Raw genomic sequence first — 27,147 nt, forward strand, 5'->3', positions numbered from 1 at the left:
ACATCGAAGTACAATTTTTTGTATGTCAAAATAATTCTAGTTTACCACCAAATTCTTGTCTAGCCTAATATATACCCCTCCCTCCCTCCACCCTCTCCCCCAACCCCCCTCCACCTTCCCCCCCCCCCCGACTTCCCAGAACCCGTACACGGTATGGATTTCTAACAAACACAGTCTAAAATCTGTTGAGAAAAAAAAAATAAAAAAAATTAATAACATTCTACCTTGACCTTAGCTTCTTCTTGCTGAGCTAACTTTAAACAATTTAAATCATTTCTGATCTTAAGCATAGGCTAACTGGAATTTCTTGGTCCCATATTTATTTTGTATATAGTCAATCCATTTTTTCCAGTCTCGTTTATATCTCTCATTTGAGTGATCTTTAAGATATGCCGATATTTTAGCCATCTCGGCTAAGTTTGTAACTTTCAATGTCCATTCTTGAGTTGTAGGCAAGTCTTCCTTCTTCCAGGGCCTTTACTTCTAACTTGCAATTCTGACTTGCATTGTAATTGATCTGCCATTCTGTTTACATTGTACTATCCTGTCTTAAATTCTTTGATTCAAAGACAATAATGTTTGATTCATGCATCCAAACATTATGATTTGTATTTTCTGTTTTTAATACTCTTATTTATTTATTTATTTATTTATTTATTTAAAACTTTTATATGCCGCCCAATCCCAAAGGACTCCGGGCGGCTTACAGCAGAATATATATCTATATATATCTAATCTATCTATATCTATCTATATCTATCTATATCTATATCTATATCTATATCTATATCTATATCTATATCTGTCTATGTCTATGTCTATGTCTATGTCTATGTCTATGTCTATATCTATATCTATATCTATATCTATATCTATATCTATATCTGTCTATGTCTATGTCTATGTCTATGTCTATGTCTATGTCTATGTCTATGTCTATGTCTATATCTATATCTATATCTATATCTATCTATATCTATCTATCTATCTATCTATCTATCTATCTATCTATCTATCTATCTATATCATATCTATCCATATCTATCTATCTATCTATCTATCTATCTATCTATCTATCTATCTATCTATCTATCTATCTATCATCTATCTATCTATCTATCTATCTATCTATCTATCTATCTCTCATCTCTCATCTCTCATCTATCATCTATCATCTATCATCTATCATCTATCATCTATCTATCTATCTATCTATCTATCTATCTATCTATCTATCTATCTATCATTATATTATATCTATCTATCTATCTATCTATCTATCTATCTATCTATCTATCTATCTATCTATCTATCTATCTATCTATCTATCTATCTATCTATCTTATCTATCTATCTATCTATCTATCTATCTATCTATCTATCTATCTATCTATCTATCTATCTATCTATTTAAAACAATGCAATTTAAAACAATGATCATCCATCATAAATTCATTCTAGTCGGGGCCGGACCTCAATAGTGTGGTCAACAGCCCCATGCCTACTGGAACAGCCAAGTTTTTACGGCTTTCCTGAAGGCCATCAAAGTGGGTATGGTCCGGATTTCCGGGGGGAGCTGGTTCCAAAGAGTTGGAGCAGCCACCGAGAAGGCTCTCCTCCGAGGGCCCGCCAGCCGACATTGTATGGCCGACGGCACCCGAAGGAGGCCCAATCTATGGGATCTTACTGGTCGCTAGGAGGTGTGTGTCAGCAGGCGGTCTCGAAAGTGTCCTGGCCCTAAGCCATGTAGGGCTTTAAAGGTAATAACCAACACCTTGGATTGAGTCCGGAGACCAATAGGCAGCCAGTGCAGCTCACGGAGGATAGGTGTAACGTGGGTGTGCCTAGGCATACCCATTATCACCCGCGCGGCCGCATTCTGGACTAGCTGCAGTCTCCGAACGCTCTTCGAGGGTAGCCCCATGTAGAGCACATTACAATAATCCAGCCTCGGGGTGACCAGGGCATCAGTGACCATTAGAAGTGCATTGGTCGGTCTCCTCTGGCTTCCGTCTACCAGCCAATGCCATCTGGCTACCATCCGGGGGAGGGCCTTCTCTGTAGCAGCTCCGGCCCTTTGGAATGAACTCCCGACGGAGATTCGGACTCTCACCTCTCTCCAGGCCTTCCGGAAAGCCGTCAAAACCTGGCTGTGCTGGCAGGCCTGGGGTTGATGAGTTCCCCTCCCCTCTCGACTTGTATGGCTGTATGACTCTTGTGTATTTTAATTACGTGTATTGTGTTTGTATCCCCTTTTCCCCTTTTGAGTTGTTCGCCGCCCTGAGTCCCTCCCGGAGAAGGGCGGCATACAAATAAACTAAATCTTAAATCTTAAATCTTAAATCTTAAATCTTAAATCTTAAATCTTAAATCTTAAATCTTAAATCTTAAATCTTAAATCTTAAATCTTAAATCTTAAATCTTAAATCTTAAATCTTAAATCTTAAATCTTAAATCTTAAATCTTAAATCTTAAATCTTAAATCTTAAATCTTAAATCTTAAATCTTAAATCTTAAATCTTAAATCTTAAATCTTAAATCTTAAATCTTAAATCTTAAATCTTAAATCTTAAATCTTAAATCTTAAATCTTAAATCTTAAATCTTAATCCCGATCCAAATAGGGCCACAATTGGTGCACCAGGCGAACTTGGGCAAAAGCCCCCCCTGGTCTTAATGGTGCATTAGTCTTTAAAATGTTCCTAATTAATATATGTATTAGTATCAAATTTGAAAATCTTTCTTACATGACTTGATGCCATTGAGAGGGCTGGGATTGTACCGGGAGTAGTAATTAAATTTCTAGACTCATCTTTCAGTCTGAAAGGAGAAGAAAGCAGAAAAGAACTGACAAGAACAAACATTTCCAAGATGTTGCAAACTTTAAAACATGGCATTTCGCTAAGGCACAACTGTAGTATTTTTAATTCCCTTATTTTATTCGAAGTTTACAGCATGAGTGCTAACATGATTTTCTGTCAACAAGTCTTGAATTCTGTATTGTTCAATAAGAGTCAAAGTGTGAACAAAATTGGCAACAATTGATCTCAGGAAACAAGCCGGAAACAAGCCGGAATTTAAGCAATAATCATGGACACAGTTACTCTGGAATAAGCCTCACTGAATTCAGGGATTTGCTTGTGAGTAGACACAAGCAGGAGTGTGCTGTGAATAGTAGTACTGTATAAGTTAATATTTGTTACATCATCCCAACAATCTTAAAAAATGGAAAAAATTCAGCAAAACTCAAGACAAGCCAAAACAACAAGCTCCAGAAGGCCTACTCAGAAATATAAAGTCTCCACATAAAATGCTTCATAAATGGAATATGTACTAGTAATGTGATGAGGCATTAGATATTAAAGTTTTATTTAGTATTTACTGATACAGGAAACCCACAGTTTATGCTAAAGATTCTTTCTCATAAAGCAATAGCAACAGCAGTTAGACTTATATACCGCTTCATAGGGCTTTCAGCCCTCTCTAAGCGGTTTACAGAGTCAGCATATTGCCCCCACAGTCTGGGTCCTCATTTCACCCACCTCGGAAGGATGGAAGGCTGAGTCAACCTTGAGCCGGTGAGATTAGAACCACTGAACTGCAGATAGCAGTCAGCTGAAGTGGCCTGCAGTACTGCACCCTAACCACTGCGCCACCTCGGCTCTATTCGGCACAATATCCACTATGTTTTAACATACACAGAAAAAGTGACATAGCAATAGGAAGTACTGGGAAAAAGTCTTCTTACTGATGACATGTAACAGGGTGATTGGATGATCAAATCTTTTCCACATTATTTTTTTTTAAATCCATTATAAATCCAATAGCAAGCTTTAAAAGTTTATGAAATATTTGAATCACCACATCTAGAAATTGTCGTTTCGTTTTCTTCCAATTTCAGTAAAAAGGCAATAAAAGGTTTCCAATCTTGAACTTCTTTATCCCTGATCAAACAGACCAATTTTTCCATTTCTGCAAATTTTGCCATCTTCACAATCCATTCCTTTCTTGTGGATATTTCAGTGTTTCTCCAAAGTTGCGCATATAATAGTCTTGCCGCACTTACCATACACTGATTTTTACAGGACTGTTGGTTTTCCTTGGAAATCAGCATATAATTTGCCAAGAACTGCTCGCTGAACTCTTTAAAGCTGCTTTGAATGCTTAGTTTACAAAACAGCTTTACCTAAGCCGATCGGCTTTCATTCTATGAGGGAAAGCTACCAATTTTCTTATTAAGCCATTGTGACAAGCAAATATATCAATTCAAATTCATTGCACAGCAGATGGATACCAGAAATTGACGGCTATAATGAAACGTAACTTTTATCAAGCAATCAAATTGAAGCTGTCCAAATTGAAAGAGAAATGAGAAACATTTCTGAGTTGAGATATCAAAATAAGAATTCGTTAGGAAGAGGCAAAAGAGGCTTTAGTGGGCAACCAAAGGATCATTTGCCCTGGAATAGTCTAAATAGCCAGTGGTGGGTTTCAAAAAAATTTCGAACCTACCCTGTGGGTGTGGCCTCCTTTGTGGGAGTGGCTTGCCAGCCATGTGACCTGGTGGGAGCGCCTTGCTGTGCATGTGTTTCCTTCCTTCCTTCCTTCCTTCCTTCCTTCCTTCCTTCCTTCCTTCCTTCCGTTCTTTCTTTCTTTCTTTCTTTCTTTCTTTCTCTGTCTCTCTGTCTCTGTCTCTCTCTCTCTTTCCTTCAATTTGTCTCTCTGTCCCTTTTTCCTTTTTTTCTTTCATCTCTCTCTCACTTTTTCTTTCTTTTTTTCTTTTTTTATTAATTTATTTCTTCCTTTCTTTCTCTTACTCTCTGTTTGAGTCTATGTGTGAGTCTGTGTGTGTGTGTGTGTGTGTGTGTGTCTCAGTGGTGGGTTTCAAAACTTTTTGGAACCTCTTCTGTAGGTGTGGCCTGCTTTCCGGGTCCACTGGTGGAACCTCTTCTAACCGGTTCAGTAGATTTGACGAACCGGCTCTACTGAACTGGTGCGAACTGGTAGGAACCCACCTCAGCTATGGGCCAAATCTCTCCAGATCTCTCAATGTTGCACTGCTTTTTCGAGTTGCATTGGTAGGTTTCAGCTTTAATTGTCCAGCCACTGTGTTCCTTGATGGCCTGGTTTCCTTTTACTCTTCAGTCTTCCAAACATAATTGCTTTCTCCAACGAATTCCCCTGCATGACATGGCCAAAATACATAAACAAAATAAAATTTAAAAATATACAACAATCTATGCACAACACTTAAACAAACCAATTAATTGTTAAACAAAAAGGGTTACCACTATTATTTATAAATACCCTTTACATCTCCAGGTAATATTGCAACAAATCAGCAGAATTTCTGGCCTTCTTATAAAACCCTCAAATATTAAACAATTATGTTTGTTTGTTAATATGTGGAGACCAGGTAGTTTCTAGGTGAGATTTCATGGCACAGAGTTCCAGAGAGAGGAAATATGCTTTGTGCCTAAAGCCACCTTCCTCCTGCTTGAAATAGGCTGTATTCTAAAAACAGGAAACAAAAACTAGATTTCACATCCCAAGATAAGGGGAAGAGTTCTGCAGTTCGGCTGTTCAAATCTCACCGGCTCAGGGTTGACTCAGCCTTCCGTCCTTCCGAGGTGGGTAAAATGAGGACCCGGATTGTTGTTGCGGGCAATATGCTGACTCTGTAAATCGCTTAGAGAGGGCTGAAAGCCCTATGAAGCGGTATATAAGTCTAACTGCTATTGCTATTTATGGAAGAAGCTGCTTTCTGGAGCACAATTTTAAGCAGCACCAAAAGAGGAATATAAGAGGACATATAAAAATAGAGAGATATCAATTTATCTAACAAAAATAGATTTTTGAATCCTGTAAATTAAAACATATTTGATAGTATTGAGTAAAAATAAAGATTGAGCGTCCTCATCAATGTCTTCAAGGTCATTAGCATATAGTTCTTTTGGCAAAAATATGGAGGTGATTTTTCACCAACCTCTTCAATAACGTTTTTACAGTTTCCAATCTAACAGTCGATTGTATGTTATTTACTGAATGTTGTCATTCTGGATGACTAAAATCTCATGGGATGCATAATTCCTTGAGAAGTGTGTCTGCATGTGTGTGTCTGTGTGAAATAAATATACACAGATGCACACAGAGAAGTTTGTTTATGATAGCAAGGTCTTCTTTTCCCAGCAAATCATTTATATTCTGCCTTGGCAAGGGCAGATTTCTCAGTCAGCCAAGATGCAAAAATGATTCTATAGTTGAGCCATTTGGGAGTGTTTTATTTTAGCAGTGGAATAAATAAATTCGCCTGTGATCAAATATTTCCCAGCAATGCAAATTCAGAGACCATTAGCCCTATTTTAGAGGTTATATCCTAGAACTGAAATGAACTATCTCTCTCCCACCTCCCAATACATACAGAGAGAGATAGAGAGACGGATACACAGACATATTTACATCCACACACATTACACTTGTTACATTACACATTAAGCTTGTCTATTTGATATGGTTGGCTAAATGAATGAATGAATGGATGAAATTAGTTTAACATTTATGCATTCTATTTTAAATCTAGAGCTGTCAAATACCTATTACAATCGCATGCCATCTGTCAGATATAGGTCAAATGGTGAATACTTTATGTCAGATATTATCAATATTTAGAGATATTGCCTGTCAGTTTTCAGTTTTCAACTCTAGACGAATGCATATCGGGTATCATAAAAAAAAATCAACTTACTAACTGAAAGGACGTTCCCTAACACTGCCTTCTTGCATGTCAAATATTACTGAAAGACAGCTTGCAGATACTATTATATGTTTAGATGCTACTGCAAATTATTCAAACCTTTGCAAGAGTATTAATAATGGGTGAAGAGATCATTTAGTTCAGCTCTGCCATATTCTATAAAGCAGCTCAGAATTGCTTAATGGTACAGAAGTCTGGAAATTACAAATATCTCATTTCCCAACGGAGGGGATACTAGACACATAAGAACCATAAATCTGCAGTGAGGGTGGGCAGAGGATGCCATCTGGAATTACAGTGGAGCCATTTGTAATTGGTCATTTCTAATTCAGAATATTGGCTAAGCAACAGCAAAAATATTGCTTTTTTAAAATAGCAATAGCAGTTAGACTTATATACCGCTTCATAGGGCTTTCAGCCCTCTCTAAGCGGTTTACAGAATCAGCATATTGCTCCCAACAACAATCCGGGTCCTCATTTTACCCACCTCGGAAGGATGGAAGGCTGAGTCAACCCTGAGCCAGTGAGATTTGAACAGCCGAACTGCAGAACTGCAGTCAGCTGAAGTAGCCTGCAGTGCTGCATTTAACCACTGCTCCACCTCGGCTCTAAAGCAAAAGAAAGCAAAAAGAAAGCAGAATCAGCTATGAAGCAAAGGCTTTGTTTCTTACTCTATACAATCTCAAATGTATTCAGACTCACACTGGACTCGTGACCTTGGTGAGCATTTCCACACAACCAGTTCGTGCCAGTCTCAGGAGGCTGTTCTAGGAGTGTGAAATCAGACTTCCTTGGACTGCACAGAAGGATAATCTAAAATTTAGAAGACAATGGCATCATTTTGTCTCACTTCCCAGGTTTGTTCATTTAGAGTGCCAATTGTTCATTCAGAGATGAGTGATTTCCATTTTGATAGGAGTTTTTAGCAAATTCCACGCGTAGCCGTTAATGAAGAAAGTTAATGAAGATTTTGAGTTGAGTTTTAAGTGGAGCTGGCTTTTGAGTGGAATTTGATTCTGATCTCCAGCAGCCTGACTGAATGTTCAACAGGCTTATAGAAGACATCAGAAAAGTTGCATCAGAATCATTTTCAGTGAAACTTCTGATCATGTCCCAAGTGCACAGGAAATGGGCAACAATAATTTATGCTATTGTGCCATACAGTTTTCTTTTTTTATTGAAAACTTTTGAAAAAAAAAACTTTTACAAATGTTTACCTTCCCCCCCTATCCTCCCCCCAACCCCCCCCAACCTCCCCCCCCCCGACTTCCCAGAACCAATACAGGGTATAAATCTTTAACAAAAATATTCTAAAATAAACTTACAAAAAAGTTAGTATAATCTTACATTTGGGCTTTAACTCCTCTTTGCTAGGCTAACTCTAAACAGATTATATCATTCCTTGTTTCTTCAGTCATAAACTATCTGGAATTTCTTAGTCCCGTATTTATTTTGAATATAGTCAATCCATCTTCTCCACTCCAGTTTATATCTCTCATTTGAGTGATCCTTGAGATATGCAGATATTTTAGCCATCTCTGCTAGGTTTGTTATTTTTAATGTCCATTCTTGAATAGTAGGCAAATCTTCCTTCTTCCAGTATTGCGCCACCAACAGTCTTGCTGCGGTTGTTAAATGCAAAAATCAAGTTAGTCTCTATAACTGTACAATCAGTAATTATACCTAACAAGAATAACTGAGGGGTAAACTTTATCCTTTTTTTAAAGAACATTTTGCATAACCCACCATATTTTTATCCAAAATGCTTTTACCTTTTTACAAGTCCACCATATATGATAGTATGTAGCATCGAGACAATCACATCTCCAGCATTTAGGTTGTAAATTCGGATACATACAGGCCAGGTTTTTTTAGGATCTAAATGCCATCTATAAAACATCTTATAAAAGTTTTCTCTCAAATTCTGGGCTTGTGTAAATTTTACATTTCTTACCCAGATCTTTTCCCATGTATCCAACATTATTGGTTCTTCAAAGTTTTGTGCCCACTTTATCATACAGTCTTTAAGTGCTATACAGCTTTCTTTACATTCGTCCAGTAATGAAGAACAGCATCTCTTTTTTTTTGGGTGCAGAATTAATCTATGATCTCAGCTAGTGCAATTGGCAGACAATAAAAATCTTCTGTTTTGTCAGCCTTAATGGAAATTCTATAAAGAACCTTATCTTCTATTCATGCCCTGTCAACATAGCAATAATTTTAGTTCGCTCTCCTCCAGACACTATATTCTGAAGCATCTTGTTTGAGCTCAGATCTTGATCTGAGCACAATTCAGCCAGCAATACATTATCTTTAGCCCAGAAAGTCTCTGTTTTACTCTGCTGAAGCAGCCTCAGGTGGCGATCCAAACTGTAATTCTTGGTAAATAACGGCAATGTAAAATCTTCCTTTCCTCCATTTTTTTCTCTTTCCTTCTGCACTCCCTTCTGAGGAATAATGTGATAATTGCCATGTGTGAGTATCTATTTAAGGAAGAGTTAAGCAGTTAGGTGACTTCATCCCGGGAGAAAACACTGCTACTATCCTGGCTTCCAAGTGCCGTTAATTGAAACTACATTTCCCAGTGCAGGTGTGCAGTGTCCTTCAAACTGTTTTTACTGTCTGTTCATGATTCCACCTCCTCCTCTTTGCTTGTGTATGATTTTTCAGATAATAGCAAAAAAACAAGAGATAATTCAATGATACAGTGAAGTAAATAGTTGAAATAAGTGACGTGTCATTGACAGTGACGTGCGGTGAGGTTTATGGCTGGTGAGGCAAAAAAGAAAGAAAGCGGCTTTTGGCTGCCCCGCTGCTATGTCGGCGGGGCAGCCAAAAGCCGCTTTCTTTCTTTTGCGGCAAAAGAAAGAAAGTGCCAGCCCACCAGCAGAGACGGGTAAAAGACCCGTCTGCTGGCGGGCTGCCCTGACACAGAGGTAGAAAGCTGGCGGGCTTCCCTCCCTGCCTCTCCTACCCACTTCCCTCTGAGTGAAGAAACAAACACACACACACACACACAAATTACTTACAATTACTTACAAATTACATTAATTTTGAATTCCTCCCCCTCCCTCCGACCCACATACCTTTTCCAGCTGTTTCACAATCACAGAGGATTTCAACTCTGCTCTTGCCTGCCCTCATGAAAATGTAAAAATGTAAAAGGAAAAAGGCAAGAGCTGCTGAGGTCAGGCTGGGTTAGCTGCTGCCAGAGTCCCCAATGGACGACTCTGCTTAACTGTTTAAAAAAGCCTCTTAAAAAAGTGCCCTCTACAGGAGGAGGCAGGAGAACCACATGCCTCATCTACATAAGGAATTTTTTTGGCTTTTAACCCTTGCTTAACTCTGCTCGAGTGATCACAAAGTCAGACTAAATGAGGCACGTGGTTCTCCCGCCTCCTCCTGTAGAGGGGACTTTTTAGAGGCTTTTTTAAACAGTTAAGCACTAAGCAGAGTCATCCACTGTGACTCTGGCAGCAACTACCTCAGCCTTTTTCCTTTTAATTTTTTTTCTTTTCATGATGACAGTGGTGAGGCTCTGCCTCCCCTGCTTCCCCTCACTACACGTCACTGGTCATTGAAAATGTTCCTTCTTTGCTATATTTACTGTTTATACATTCTGTTCAGCCAGACCTGATTCACAAAAGAGATCCAGAAAGAGGTGTTTCCATACACCTCAAAATGACTCTAATGACTTAATGTTGATAGGATGCACTATGATCATCTGAGAAGTCTTTTATTTATCTGCCTACCTGTTCACCTTTACCATTCCTCATCCCTAGAGAATTCTGACAGTATCAAAGAAAGGAAGAACCACAGCTACATCTTTTTGTACGTTTCAAGTGGTTCTCCAAAAAGAAAACATTTGCTGACTGTGTCAGACAAGGGGGCAGTTCTTTCAACCTTGCCTATCATTGCCCCCCAGATGGCTTCATCCATCCATATGCAAATTCTTTGTATTTATTTATTTATTATTTATTTATTTGTCTTGTATGCCGCCCACTCCCGGAGGACTCCAGGCGGCTCACAAAAGACAAGGGAAAGGGGGAAAATGAGACAAAGACAACATATTAAAAACAAAACCAACATTCACAATTTCCATGGAGGTAGATGCTTCTCAGCTCCCCCCAGCCTGCTGGAACAGCCAGGACTTGGTGGCTTTGCGGAAGGCCGAGAGGGTAGTAAGGATCCGGATCTCAACAGGGAGCTCGTTCCAGAGGGCCGGAGCTGCAACAGAGAAGGCTCTCCCCCGGGGAGTCGCCAGCCAACATTGGCTGGCCGATGGAATCCGGAGGAGACCCAACCTGTGCGATCTAATTGGTCTGAGAGAGGTAATTGGCAGAAGGTGGTCTCTCAGGTACCCAGGTCCGATGCCATGTAGGGCTTTATAGGTAGCGACCAGCACCTTGAAGCGGATTCAGAGACTAATAGGTAGCCAGTGCAGCTCGCGGAGGATAGGTGTAACGTGGGTGTACCTTGGTGTACCCACAATCGCTCGCGCGGCTGCATTCTGGACTAATTGGAGTCTTTGAACACTCTTCAAGGGCAGCCCCATGTAGAGCGCGTTACAATAATCCAGTCTTGAGGTCACAAGGGCGTGAGTGACTGTAGGTCTTCTTGAGACATCCAGGTAATCTTGGTAGAAGTGATGATTTACATCTAATCCTAAAAAACACTTTAACTAGAGGGATTAAGGTTTCAGGGGGTGGTGGGTTATGTTGGTTATAAAAAAAAGTCTTTCAGTACTTCACATTTCTGTCATCTGTCCTCCCACCAAATCTTCTGCCGTTCTATTCTCTTCCTGTATCTGTACTGTACATAAAACCAGCTTAAGCATTTTTATCTAAATGTATTTTTTTTAATTTTAGATAGTGAATCACAATAAAAACAAACCTCAGCCTGATATGCCGAAGACTTCAATATGGGTGTTAGAAGATGGCTCGGTTTCAGCTTCAGAACCTTTAGTGATGCTCATAAGTCAAGCATGATAACATTTAAAAACAGCATTTTCCCCACTAGTCCTTGGAGATTATGGCTTTTAAGAAGCTCAAATGAAGCTCTTACACTGGTTTGCTTGGATATGATGTACAGATGAGTCAGAGAGAGAGAGAGAGAGAGAGAGATGAGGGTTTAATTATTGCCAAGAACAGTAATAAGATGAAGATGAATGCTTGTCTTTCCCAGACAGTCACGTTTTGCTGCATCATTGTGCTGACCAACATCATGGGCCGAATCCTTGCCAAAAGAACAAGAGAGAGAGAGAGAGAGATCTGGAGAGATGAGAGAGGGCAGGCCCTTATTAAAAGGCAATGAATAACCATATTTCAGCCCTGAGCAACCTTGCCAGAAGCCTTTTAAACTCTCAATCTTTTACTTCACGACTTGTATCTTCCCGAGAATGCTCCCTTCTTTCTTCCTCTCTGTTCTGCTCCCCTGAATTTTAGTTCGGATGAAATAATGCTGTTTGGTGGACATTAATAGCAACATGCAATTAAGCGATGGGAACATTATGCTCTAGGTGAGCTTGCAACAAATGCAGTCTGGAAAAAGTGGCCGTTGCAGTAAAAAATGTCACAAGCTTCCTCTTGTTATCACCCCTGAAAACCTCTGCCCTTGTCAATCAACATACGCTGAACAGGGTCAACTGTGACATCTTGGATGACCGGCGTTAAGTGTTCTCATTAGACTTGCCAAACTTTCCACGGGGACAAAGCTGTTTGAGTACAAATCAGTTTGGGAGCCTCGTTAAAGGGCATTGTTGCATGGATCGCTTTTTTCTAAGAGATATTGAATTGAATTGAATTTTATTATTTGTATGCCGCCCTTCTCCGGGAAGGACTCAGGGCGGCGAACAACTCAAAAAAAGGGGAAAAGGGGAACATAGAACAGAATACAGATAATTAAAATAAGCAAGAATCATGCAACCACACAAGTCGAGAGGGGAGGGGAACTCATCAACCCCAGGCCTGCCAGCAAAGCCAGGTTTTGACGGCTTTTCTGAAGGCCTGGAGAGAGGTGAGGGTCCGAATCCCTGCGGGGAGTTCGTTCCAGAGGGCCGGAGCTGCCACAGAGAAGGCCTTCCCCCGGGTAGTAGCCAGGTGGCATTGACTGGTAGACGGAACCCGGAGGAGGCCAACCCTGTGTGATCTAATGGGTCTTTGGGAGGTAATTGGCAGCAGGCGGTCTCTCAAGTACCCAGATCTAATACCATGAAGGGCTTTATAAGTTACGACTAGCACCTTGAAGCGTATCCGGAGACCAATAGGCAGCCAGTGCAGCTCGCGGAGGATAGGTGTAACGTGGGTATACCGAGGTGCACCCACAATCGCTCGCGTGGCTGCATTCTGGACGAGTTGAAGCCTCCGAATGCTCTTCAAGGGCTGCCCCAATATACAAGACGGTTGCTGCTATGTCCCCAGTGCAAAGGAGAAAAGCAAGTAGCTTTCCAGCACTGGAATAAATTTAGCAATAAAATAGGACTACATGGATGTGTACAGACGTTGAATAAAAAAATAAGACTTCATTGTGTATAACAAAGATTGCATATTGTTGCAGAAAATGACAGGCTTTAGACTTCTCAGGATACAGGAAAAGTTTATTTGGCAGCCAGGTTCAGAAAGCTAGCTCATGGCTTAGCATTGCAAGTTCTGAACAACCTTCATTATCATAATATAATATATATATTATGAGCCAAGGTGGTGCAGTGGTTAAATGCAGCACTGCAGGCTACTTCAGCTGACTGCAGTTCTGCAGTTCGGCTGTTCAAATCTCACCGGCTCAGGATTGACTCAGCCTTCCATCCTTCCGAGGTGGGTAAAATGAGGACCCGGATTGTTGTTGGGGGCAATATGCTGACTCTGTAAACCGCTTAGAGACGGCTGAAAGCCCTATGAAGCGGTATATAAGTCTAACTGCTATTGCTATTGCTATTGCTATTGCTATTGCTATCGAAGCACCCGTTCTTATACATTCTCAAAAGCATTGCAACACGGAAATACTTAACACATTTCTTAGTGGTTACCTTGAGGAGAAAGCCTTATAAGGAGATGAGGGTTTTACTTCTCCTTTTGTTTCAGGTATGGCTTACGTGTTATTAACGAACTTTAATTGAACTTTGTGGTTTGGACTTTTAACACAAGTTTCGACATAGGGAGGTTGGCGAGAACATCCTGTGGTTAGTGAATGGGGACACTTCCTTTAAGCAACTTCTAACTGTCCCTGTTATTCTATTGCAAGTTCCAACTCTTGTCTATGTGACTTTTAATATAGAAGTAAAAGGGGTTCTAAGAGGCTGTCCAGCCTGACCCAGTAGGTTCCACACTTAATGTCCAAATCTCACTTTACGGCTGCTTTATCATGGTGCAATTTTAGGTTATTTTTTTATCTTTGTTTTTCTTTCAGACCAATGATGCCTTAGGAGCCACCTGGAACTGGTTATACTTCATTCCCCTCATCATAATCGGATCGTTTTTTGTTCTCAACCTTGTCCTGGGAGTGCTTTCTGGGTAAGCCAGTTCTTTGACTCGATGATGATGATGACTTCTTACCTTTCTACTCACAGGGCACTCACGATTTCAGTTGTATTAGATGTATGTTAGAGACAGTGGTGGGATTCAAATAATTTAACAACCGGTTCTCTGCCCTGATGACCAGCTGGGTAGGCGGGGATCAGTGCAGGGGTGGGTTTCAACCGGTTTGCGGCAGTCCCCACGAACCGGTTGGTTGGCGAACCCGGAAGTAAGTAACTTCCGGGAATGGCGAAGGGCCCGCCCGCCCACGCTCCTTACTGGTCTTTGAAGGATTCTGCGCTTCCACGCAGGAGCATGGCACATACAGTGCCTGTGCGATTCTCCATGAGCAGCTGGATGGCACATACAGTGCCTGCGCGAGTCTCCGTAAGCAGCTGGAGCATCGCGCAGGCGCTAAGACGCATGCGTGAACTGCGCGCGTGCACGACGATGACGCTGGCCCCGTTCCAACCGAACCGGTTGGAACGGGATTAGCAACCCACCCCTGGATCAGTGGTCATGTGACTGGGTGGGTTTGGCCAACTCAACGTCACTCAGATCGATGGGTGCTTCGCCTTAGCTGTTACAATGTAACAAGGGTTAACTGGAGAGGCAGTTTCTGTAAGCAGGGTAATAAAGATTAGGCTAGAAACAGCACCAGAATGTTTCCTTCCTGCCTTCCTTACAGGATTAGCTCTGTAAAGTGGGGGGGGGGGAGAAACAAAACGAGATTTAGCAATAGCAATAGCAGTTAGACTTATATACCACTTCATATGGCTTTCAGCCCTCTCTAAGCGGTTTACAGAGTCAACATATTGCCCCTAACAACAATCCAGGTCCTCATTTTACCCATCTCGGAAGGATGGAAGGCTGAGTCAACCCTGAGCCGGTGAGATTTGAACAGCCGAACTGCAGAACTGCAATCAGCTGAAGTAGCCTGCAGTGCTGCATTTAACCACTGCGCCACCTCGGCTCTCTTCCAACAACCGGGCCTCCGAATTGCTTAGAAAGTTAAGAGCCGGTTCTCCCGAATAGGTGCAAACTGGCTGAATCCCACCACTGGTTAGAGATCTCTCTCATTCAATACTGATGATTTTTCATCAATTCTTAAACCTGGGTAATTAGCAAAATGTAAAGATGAAACTTTAGCAAAACAATCGGTTGATAATGTCTGAAGCAGTAGCCATGTTGATTTATTGCAAAAAATAATAATCATCTGAAGAAATCTGGTAGCATTTTAAAGAATGTCAGCTTTATTGTTGTGTATCCTTTTATGAATTGCATTATAATTTGGCAGTGGGAATTGTAGAAGGAGGAAAAGCCCACATTAATTTATGTTACATCGGAACTGTTAATCTTTTTTAAGATGGTGAAAGTATTTCTTACATTGATAGGAGCTTACCTGAAGTACCTAGGTATAAAATGCTAGCCCCCCAGAGTATTGTAAATCAGATTCCACAGTTTCAAAATGCGCAGAAGGTAAGAAACACAATAAAATTCTGTTCCATTAAGATTCTTTGCAGGCCTTGAATAAATTCCAACAATGGACATCCTTGGTGAGATTTTCCAGGACTCCTTTTTCATCCACAGAGGCATCACCACTTCTTTAAGCTATTGTTCTTTAGGAACTAATTTAGAGATGCAATATTAGGCAAGTTACTCTTTTCTCAAAACAGAATGAATTAAATAATTGACAGCTCTGCTTTTATTTGCATTCTAAATTGTGAAGGTTCCATAACTGACGGTGGCTTCATCCATCCTTTCAAGTTGTGTGAAAGGTTGACAATGTTCATATACTACCATAGAATTTGTATTTGTAGAAGTAAAAATTAGGGGCGGGGGGGAAACCTGGATATCATTTGCCTATCTCACAAAAGGCCTGTATTGAGAATAACTGTCAAAAGTATTTTATGTTGTTGGATAGGTATTGAGTCTGGCATAGTGTATTAATATCATACATAACAAATCCAAACAGTACCTCATGCTTTATAGACTCAAGAAGCAGCTTATGTTCAGTTGAGTAGAGTTTGCCAAACAGTTTCTCAGTGGGTTTGGATCATATCTTGTCTGTTTCCAACAGTGCTATCTCAGTTGACTATTGAAAAATTCCTTGAATAGAGTCTTTGAATGATGGCATATGTGTGGAAAAAACCCGTGATCTTGAAAGACCGGGATAGAATGTTCTAGTTTTCGCATCCTAAAATATATAAACATATTTATGAGAATGAAACAACAACTCCTTTAGAACTCCTCCAAATCAGGCTGAAATTCAGGTATACAGCTGCACTTTCTCATAGTCCTTGTGTGGACAAGAAAATCTAATGTTCAGGGAATAAGATAGTTGCCTCTAAATCCTGTATTTCATTTGAATTTGTACCATTCTTTCCAGCTTTTAGTATATCCTATAGGGCTTATCCTCCCATTGTAGAACAATTAAGGTTTGGCAGTGCTGTGAAATAAATCAGAGCAGGAGAGAGTTTAGATCATAGTTGTGCTAGCAGAACATTGACTGAGTAATACTTAAATGGATTAGAGTACAATTGTGTGTGTGTGTGTGTGTGTGTGTGTTTGTTTTTCTATGTAGAAATGGGAGTTGAATACAAATCATCAGTCCAGACTTGAAAAGACAGAGTTTCTGATCACTATGGCAACAGGCCATGTGGTTTTATAGGAATATAAAAATGCTACCGAAAGCTTTGAGCATCTGGAAGTATAAAATGAGAAGACAAGATCAAGAAAATCTCCCCATTCTTTTTTCTTATTGCTTTCTGGCCATGGAAAAAGATTTGGCAGTATTCCCAAAGGTTCTTTTTTCGGTTCCACCACAAAACCGCGGTAGACAAAAGCGCGGTCGACGAAAGCGCGTATGTGACGTCATCACAGCACGACGAAAAAGATTGAAAAATGTAAAAATAAAGCGAAAACCTTACCCTAACCCCCCCAAACCTAACCCTAAACCTAACCCTAAACCTAACCCTTAACCTAACCCTAAACCTAACCCTAAACCTAACCCTTACCTTTATGTGAATCGGCTTGCTGTAATTTAATTTTTATTTCAATTTTTCAATCTTTTTCGTCGCGCTGTGATGACGTCACATACGCGCTTTCGTCAACCGCGCTTTTGTGGAACGCGGTTTTGACGGGTCACGCTTTTTTCAAGTGGCAAGTGGACATTCATGTTTTTTTTTCCTTTGAAGATGTTTCGCTTCTAACCCAAGAAGTTTCTTCATCTCTGACTGGATGGTGAAGATCGTCATCCAGTCAGAACTGAAGAAGCTTCTTGGATGAGAAGCGAAATGTCTTCTAAGAAAAAAACAACAACGTCCAGTTGCCTCTTGAAAAAGCACTTTTAGGGCAACCACTGACTGAGAACCTCCATAAACATTTGACAGCATTAAATTATAGACCCCCAAACTGACAATATTTTCAAATTCTGTAATTTCAAGGTTAATTCTTCAACTTCTCCCCACTACAGTTTTTCTTTTGATTTCAACCCAAATGGAATCATGGAAAGAAATTGTTTAAAGGGTGTTTTTTCCTGCTGCTCATCAGCAAGATAATTCAGTGAAAACTGGACAAAATGGCCAGATTTGGTGTGGTGGAAAAAGGCAGGAAAAGAAGGAGGGGACCTAATCTGGCTGGGTATTATGGAGAAAAACAGGACAAGAAGAAATTTCTGTATGCCTCCCCATGAAAGAGGGACCTTCTATCCTTATAGATGATAACAGCTCATACCATTGCTGATTGTTCTATTCTAAATTCCCCTCCCTTCTCTGCTCATAGCTAAATGAACCAGAGTAGAATATCCATGCTCCGTCCTGTTTTTTTCCTAATCCACATATATAGACCGAGAGCCGAGGTGGCACAGTGGTTAAATGCAGCACTGCAGGCTACTTCAGCTGACTGCAGTTCTGCAGTTCGGCTGTTCAAATCTCACCGGCTCAAGATTGACTCAGCCTTCCATCCTTCCGAGGTGGGTAAAATGAGGACCTGGATTGTTGGGGGCAATATGCTGACTCTGTAAACCGCTTAGAGAGGGCTGAAAGCCCTATGAAGCGGTATATAAGTCTAACTGCTATTGCTATTGCTAGACAAAGATGCACAAATGATGCATCTCTAGCAGAGAGAAAAAACATACATTGTGTGTGTGTATATGTGCATGCACACACATACCGGTACACACTTTATATTATTTCAATACACATAAGACAGTGTAGATTTCTCTTTTGATTTAAGGGGTTAAAAAGAATTCCAGAAATTATACTCTTTTTCCTAACCTTGTTTTTTTTTAATTAAACAAATTTTAAATCTCATCAACTTGGCAGAAAACCTTATAGATATAAATGTCATGGCTAGATTTCAAAACTTTCTGTAAACTGTAAGATAAATAGCAAATAGTACTTCAAAACATATGATACCAGCTCAAATCTTCCTTTCTTCCCTAGTACTGTTAAGCATGGTAAGATGCCCAAAAACTTCATCTTCATCTTGCAGAACTTTTAAGTCCACTACAAGGAAATATTGTTCTTGTGCTACTATATTGTACCATGCTGTAATATATTTATATATTGGATTGGAAAAGATTTAGTTTCATATCAAGATTTCATCCCAAATTCTCTCTGCAATGCCCTGAACTATTGTAAATTATTGTGTCCACGTGTAGATTATCTTTCCCTTTCCCACACAGTGCATGTATATTTGTATAGTGCCTAAGATGCTTTCTGAAATGAGCAAAGAACTAGCTCAAACGAACTAGAATAGAATAGAATAGAATTTTATTATTTGTATGCCGCCCTTCTCCGGGAGGACTCAGGACGGCGAACAATTCAAGGGGGAAAAAGGGGAACATAAAAAACGAAATACAATAATAAAAGTAAGCAACAGTCGCACAACCATACATGTCGAGAGGGGAGGGAACTCATCACCCCCAGGCCTGCTGGCAAAGCCAGGTTTTGACGGCTTTTCGGAAGGCCTGGAGAGAGGTGAGGGTTTGAATCCCTGCGGGGAGTTCATTCCAGAGGGCCGGAGTTGCCACAGAGAAGGCCCTCCCCCGGGTAATAGCCAGATGGCATTGGCTGGTAGATGGCACCCGGAGGAGGCCAACCCTGTGAGATCTAATGGGTCTGTGGGAGGTAATTGGCAGCAGGCATTCTCTCAAGTACTAGCTCATTACCTCGAACCCAGGCCTCTGAGCATGTTGAAGTCTGGGAAAATGACTCTTCAAGAGCTGCATTTGCTTTGGAGCTATGAAGAACCATGAAGCACTGGTTATTCATGAAATAAAGAAATAATGGGTGGCCACTCAAGAAAATCAAGGAGGAAGAATTTGAAGGGGAAGTGTTGTGGCCCAGCAGGAGCCGTTGGAGCTGCCACCAGACTCCGACAGCGAGGGGCCCTGTGAGTCAGCTCTGGAGGATGTGGAGGACCCTGGACAGGGTTCCGACTCCGAGCAGGGCGCAGAAAGACTGGTTGGCCATCAGGTGGTGCCTGAGCCTTGGACCAGTGGGGAGGAGACAAGGGAGAGTGATCCAGAAGCCAGCAGTGAGTTGTTTCTGGATGCACGCCATCGAAGAGCTACTCAACGTCAGGAACAATTACGCAATTACAGGAGGTAATTGCGCTCAGCTGGTGGTCATTAGGCTCCTCTCCAGACTATAAAAAAGACTGCTTGTGACACACCCCTCTTGCAGAAGTCAATGCATTGACTAAAGAGAACGTAACTAACTTGGCAGGCTGGATTGCTGCCAAGGTTTGTCTGAATTGCTGCCAAGGTCCTTATCTGTTTGTTTGCTTGGCTTTCAGCCACTGAGATTTTGGCTATTAAAAGTACATTCTAGTTAAGCTTGTCTCAGCTTTCATTACTGGATGGAGGAGGGGGTCAGAACAGGGAAGTATACATTAGGTTGGGATGTTAGTGATGATACTGATGATAGCAATAGTACTAGTAGCCATGACAGCAATAATCAAAACCTGAATTTAATTCTCCAATTACTACCAAACTTAGAGCTTAGTGTGTTTCTCTACTGCCTCTCCTTAGCCATATGCTTTTTCTATTCTACTATGGACTATACATGTTCAGTTTTGCCACCGCGTGTTACCCTCTCTGTAATTATGAAGATTATAAACAGTCTTTTGCTGATCATTCTGAATTATATATTACAGACTGTTTTCCAGCCATGCAATGACTATAGGAGTCTGACTTAGAAGCAATCAGGCTTGGGACTGCAGGGGAAAAAAAACTGAACATTCACTTTGTGCAGGCTTAGCAAAAATAGCCCAGGCACTGCAGTTAAAATCATGAGCAAAAGACAAGCAGGAAAATTTTCCAAAAAAAATAATAAAAATAAGAACTTTTATTAACCAGTAACAGTTTTTGAAAATAGAGAATGTGTTCACAACAAAAAATATGTCTGCAGTAAAAGTGTGGCATTCTGGGTCTGGTGCTCTTCACAGCCAGTGTTAACACTACATTTTTCCTGATTATCAACTAGCCTCTTTTCTTATTCTGTTCTGCAAGAATAAGAACATTGCTTGTAATATTCTGAGAAAGTTACCAGACCTTTTTCATCTCCTCCATTCCATAATCTTCTTCTTTCTTTCGCCTTTTTGTTTGCCTCTAGCTTTTTCAACTGTCATTAATTGTGATAAATTTTCTAGTGTTATTTGTTGTAAATTTCCTTTTTACTCAGGATTTTAGACTGAGTGAGCTCTGAAACCAGTCTTTGAAGTTCTCAAGCAGTGTCTTGATTTATTCTTTGTGTTCAGACATCACTATATATCAGTCAGGGTGAATATCAAGCTTATACCTGCTAGGTGAATTTAAGAAACATATGTTTCCAGTTTAGATTCAACACAAAATGTAAATACTAAATCAGGTTTTTATAACCTGGAGTACTAGAGCCTGTAATTTCTTTCTTTTTTTTAAGATTAAGTGTTGACTTAATTAAAAGATTAGCCATCCCTGTTCCAAAATTAGCCTTCCTTGCCATTTGTTGAAAGAAATAAGTTTCCTGACCCAAAATGAGTCTCTTTCAAACAGATTATAATTACTATCATCTTAATTCTCCTGAAATGGAAAAGGAGCTGTGGTGATACAGTGGATAGAATGCTGTACTATAGTCTGCCCATTGTCAGGAGTTTGATCCCAATGGGGCTCAAGGTTGACTCAGCCTTCCATCCTCCTAAAGTCATTAAAATGAGGACCCAGATTGTTGGGAGGCAATATGCTGACTCTGCAGACTGCTCAAAGATCACTGTGAAGCACTGTGAAGCAGTATATAAGTCAGGGGTGGGTTTCAAAAATTGTTCGAACCTACTCTGTGGGTGTGGCCTCCTTTGTGGGAGTGGCTTGCCACCCATGTGACCAGATGGGAGTGGCCTGCCAGGCTGCCACCCATGTGACCTGGTGGGAGTGGCCAAGACGATGTTATTACTAGATATTACTAATTACTAGATATTATTAATATTACTAGATCATTATTAATGCAAGCGAGTGAGCAAACTGCGGAGGGGCGGGAGAACGAGCGAGCGAGCTGCGACGTGCCGGCAAAAGGGCGCTTTGCAGCGACAGGGGCCAGGACCGGTACCGGCATTCCAGGCATTAATTACTATCGGGTTCACCGACCAACCGGTACGTGCAAACCGGGGTGAACCGGGAGGAACCCACCCCTGATATAAGTCCAAGTGCTATTGCTATTGCCACTTCTCCCAGCAGGACTCCATCCAATCCCTTAGTGGCTCTTTTCCATCATAACCATAATGTAAAAAGTCTCACTCAGTAATGTTAGGTCTCTTAACTTTTCAGACCATTAATTGCTTTAAGCAATTCAACTGACTAACACTACTAACAGTGGGGAAATGGGTGACTAATTGGACAATTTTGAGTGCAAATATAAATAAATGAAGCTTCCTAACACAAGAGGTGCCTGGAATGTTGCTATGACTACTTAGGTCACACAAAAGTATTCATAGTTTTAGGTTATGTTTCTCTGGGAATCAGTACAGCATCAGTGGCACAGCTTGCAGTTGTGGAAGTGGAAGATGCTTTGTTTTAGGTCCCCCCCCCCACCGTTCCTAAATCACCTTGCAGTATATTAAATTATTTTTCCGATAAGGCTTATATTGACCTCTTTCTTGTAACTCTTCAATAGGGGGTGTTGATTTTTTTTTTTTCATTTTTCTACTTTTTAAATAGTGAAAGGTGATTTCTAAAAATTCTGCTGCAAAATTGGATTTTTTTTTAATTTACCCCTAATCATTCCTTGCTCTTTTTCTTCTTCTTTTTAAACCCTATTTCTCATGGGATTATGAAATGAAAAGAAAGCAAGAGAAATATTTATGGTAGAGGATTTTTCTTTCAATAGCTACCAACCATGGCTGCTAATCTTACATTAGTAGTGATGACTCTCTAAGCCCATGGAACGCACATTTCATGGGAGTAGTGGAGTAAAGAGGAACAAGCAAACTATCTCATATGTATTCAGTGTGTCTTCTAGATGTAATACTGCAAGAATAAAGCCCTATTGTATTTAAGGACCTGTAATAGAAATATTTTCTGATTTAGCTGATTTGTGATGATGTCCTACAAAAAAACTACCAGAAATGCAGGGGAAAGTTAAATAATGCACATTTTTAATATTAAGATCATGTGTTGTGTTGGAATATAGTTTTTTTTTTAAGTCTTTGACTTTTACCAAAGACCAATGTTGATGATACCTAATATTTATTTATTAATTTCTTCAATGCCCTTTATATCATCATTTAGCCAAAGAGTGTCCTCAGCCAATTAACATTTACTATTTCCCGCTTATTTGAGGATTTGGAGGTGGGAACGAAGAGGAAGCAATCAAAACTAGACCAATTCCAAATCAGAGCATGCTTAACAGTGGTGGGTTTCACAAATTGTTCGAACCTACTCTGTGGGTGTGGCCTCCTTTGTGGGAGTGGCTTGTCGCCCATGTGACCGGATATGAAGATGCCGACGACACTTGTCAGAACCACCTTAAATTACCTGACACACAGCACTGGCATGCATAAGAATATGATGGAAACTTGTTTTTTTAAAAGGCATCTTTGGATTGCGTTAAAACAACTTCAACACACGCAATGTTCTGATTGCACCACAAACGCAGTAGTCATCCTTACCTTTCACAGAGGCACTGAGTTTGATAAATATGAGCATGATAGTGTAGAATAATCATATCCAAGGACCAGTGGTGGGTTTCAAAAAAATTTGGAGCCTCTTCTGTAGGTGTGGCTTGCTTTCCGGGTCCACTGGGTTCCAGCTAAGATAATGTTCCGTTTCTCCTTTGTCCCTCAGCCAACCCGTCATTCTGTCCATTTCTGCACATTCATAAATTTTTTAATTATGGCATCTTCCGATGGTATGGTAGTAGATTTCCAAAATTGAGCATAGGTTATTCTTGCAGCCACGAATTTGCTTCAGTTTTAACTCCAGAAAAAAATGTCTGTCTGCCTCAGTTGTTACATTTTGTTGATTATCGAATGCTTCTGATTTAATTGAGATTTAAGATTCAGTGTTTAGTTGATTAATCAATTCATTGATTTATTTTGTTAATTGAAAAGTTTTGTTGCAGGGTGTGGCTAAAGTACTCTTTTGTTCTCCTTTTTTCTCCCACACATATACCCTACAATATTGGGGCCACATTTTAAGGATGGTGTGAAAACCTGTATGTGTAGGTCAGTTCCAATCAAACAGATATTTGCTGTTTCTAAATAGAAGGTTTGAGAAACTATCTCAAACCTCCCTCTTCTACCCTTCTGCTCTAAATCCAGAAAGATTTGTGCTGTTGAGCCTATTGAGTGAGAAGGTAAATTCAATTCATTTGTAATCTACTCATGTTATATGATAACATTAAATCCAACTATCTGCCTGTTTTGAGCGCTTTTATAATCTTACTCCATTCTCTGCTAAGCCTTTGAAAAGGGTAATATTATAATTAATGGATCAGTTTCTCAACATTTGCTGTGTGGAGTTCAACTTCGTTCGAGATTTGTTTTCAGTTTCTCTCTCTAAAGAGCATTCTACACTTTCTTGAAAAAGTCTTCTAGACTGTTGATAGCATATATTTTTTACATATGCAGAATTCTTTGCCATTTTTAAAGAATGCATAAGGCTGAAAAAGATTAAGGAGTGGCAGTTAATAGGTAAAGGTAAAAATCCCTCTCGCACATATGTGCAAGCCATTCCCAACTCCAGGGGGTAGTGCTTATCTCTATTTCAAAGCCGAAGACGTCTCTGTGGTCATGTGGCCAGCATGACTAAATGCCGAAGGTGCATGGAATGCTGTTACCTTCCCACCAAAGGTGGTTCCTATTTTTCTTCTTGCATTTTTACATGCTTTCGAACTGCTAGGTTGGCAGAAGCTGGGACAAGTAACGGGAGCTCACTCCGTTATGCAGTACTAGGAATTCGAACCGCTGAACTGCCAACCTTTCTGATCGACAAGCTCAGCGTCTTAGCCGCTGAGCCACCGCGTCCCTGCAGTTAATAATAAACTGTTAAAAGGTGCTGGTGTGTATAATTTTTAAAGCCTTCTATGGCACAGGGCTAAGATCATCTGTAGGATTAACTTTTGCCAAGAACATCTATCCCAGAGGTGGGTTCCTACCAGTTCGCACCTATTCGGTAGAACCGGTTCGTCAAATCAACCAAACTGGTTAGAAGAGGTTCCACCAGTGGACCCGGAAAGCAGGCCACACCTACAGAAGAGGTTCCACCATTGGTCCTTGGATATGATTGTTCTACCCTATCATGCTCATATTTATAAAACTCAGTGCCTCTGTGAAAGGTAAGGATGACTACTGCGTTTGTGGTGCAATCAGAACATTGCGTGTGTTGAAGTTGTTTTAACGCAAACCAAAGATGCCTTTAAAAAAAGAAGTTTACATCATATTCTTATGCATGCCAGTGCTGTGGGTGAGGTAATTTAAGGTGGTTCTGACAAGTGTCGTCGGCATCTTCATATCCGGTCACATGGATAGCAAGCCACTCCCACAAAGGAGGCCACACCCACAGAGTAGGCTCAAACAATTTTTGAAACCCACCACTGATCTGTCCATCCTACTAGGTTAGACATGCTAGGCACACTCCTAATCCCTTCCCCCAAATATTGCCATCTAATGGGGAGGATGCTTTTCCATGGCAGTCCCACCTCTATGTAACACTCTCTCCCCTGAAGTTCAGCAGGACTCTAATCTCCTAGTTTCCCACAAAGCACTGAAGACCTAATGATTATCCCCAAGGATGAGATGAGATGACTCCATGTTGGAAGCTTGACTTGGTGCCAGGTTTTTGCTTTTCATGTTTACACTTTTAATGCTTTTTAATATTTTTTTTACATTTTTCTTTCGATTCTTGATTGGAAACTGCCCATAGATCGGTGTTCTGACCCACCCCCCTCTCCATACACCAAGGCACTCCAAGACAAGATTACTGCTAGACGATTTATTCACAGTAAATCAACCCACTGACCAGACCTTGGCAGCAATCCAAACTTCCAAGATAAGAAATATACATGAGAGCTTCTCCAGCGTTGGTAATGAAGTTGAATCCTGCAAACAGTCTCCTCCCAAAGTCTCTCCTTATATATTCTCTTGAGAGGAACCTAATTACAACCATCGGGGTCTAATTATCTTCTGTATCTGCGTAGTTGTTCTCTGTGACTATCTGCCCGCCGTTGCCTGGTGTCCAGGACCAACTCCCTTGTCTCCTCCCCACTGATCCAAGGCCTGATGTCATGGGCACACTCCCTTTGGCTTTCACCACTGCTCCATGCCTCAGGCGCCTCCTGGTGGACAACCAGCCTCTCTGGTCCCTGCTTGGAGTCGGAACCCTGTCCAGGGTCCTCCACATCTTCCAGAGCCGTCATAGGGCCCCTCACTGTCGGAGTCTGGTGGCAGCTCCAACGGCTCCTGCTGGGCCACAATAGATCGGTATAAGATGGGCAGATATTTAAATGTTTTAAATAAATAAAATGTGAAAAAAGAGCATTTATTGGATGCATACAGCATAATTCTGAAATAATAATGCTAAAGGGAAAGGCTATTTGATGATAAAGGCAGTGGTCAATTTTATACTACAAATTCTGAAAACAGCACTAAATGAGAACTCATAAGAACAAACATGCAGTTTATTTCCTTGACTTGGACTTGGTTCCTTTTCCCTTAAGAGAGGAAACTTCTGGAGAAGAACTGTGATGAAAACTCTTGTGCTGCACCAGTGTGCGCATATGTCTGTGTGTGCTTTTATTAAAATATGCAGTGTAATATCAGGTCAGAGAGGGAAAATAAACTTTGAACATTGTAGTTCCCATGGCAACCGAGCTAATAAATGAACTGCAGAAGTAGCCTCTTTCAGCTCCTTATGAATTGAGAAAAAAAAGGAATTGCAGTGCGGAAGCTGAAAAGCATTGATGGAAGGAAAGAAAAGTGCAGAAAAGAAATAAAACAGTGACCCCCTCCAAAAAACCCTCCAAGAAAACAAAACCATGTTGATAGAAAGCTCCAAATTAGCCCTTTCTAGCTCCTTGGAAGTGTTAGACTACAATTCTATAATTTCTCCTCAGTGGTGGGTTTCAAAAATTGTTGGGACCTACTCTGTGGGTGTGGCCTCATTTGTGGGAGTGGCTTGCCGCCCATGTGACCGGATGGGAGTGGCTTGCCGCCCATGTGACCAGATATGAAATTATGAATTAGTACTTAGGTCGGTCCAAGTAGCTATTTAGAAGTTAGTGGTTAGAAGCAATCGTAAAGCAAGATATGGAATTAAAACCAGAAATATTTTGTTGGGTATTTGAAAGGGATTATAATATATATATATTTAATTTTACACATGTTAGCAGCTGCTGGAATTGTGTTTGCACAA

At 40.6% G+C, this 27,147-nt stretch overlaps 1 protein-coding gene across 1 annotated transcript in view; it reads left to right on the plus strand.

The window, feature by feature from the left end:
* Positions 1-14,258, plus strand: part of LOC116523216 (voltage-dependent R-type calcium channel subunit alpha-1E-like) — a gene marked incomplete at its 3' end in the record, with an annotated part of 123,262 nt that extends 109,004 nt beyond the window's left edge. Inside the window, exon 6 of the mRNA XM_032238304.1 lies at positions 14,155-14,258. Within this exon, the coding sequence (XP_032094195.1) occupies positions 14,155-14,258 (104 nt within the window). The remainder of the gene's footprint in view (positions 1-14,154) is intronic.
* Positions 14,259-27,147: the final 12,889 nt, after the last annotated feature.

Source organism: Thamnophis elegans, unplaced genomic scaffold (genome assembly GCF_009769535.1).
Source record: "Thamnophis elegans isolate rThaEle1 unplaced genomic scaffold, rThaEle1.pri scaffold_107_arrow_ctg1, whole genome shotgun sequence".
NCBI lineage: Eukaryota > Metazoa > Chordata > Lepidosauria > Squamata > Colubridae > Thamnophis > Thamnophis elegans.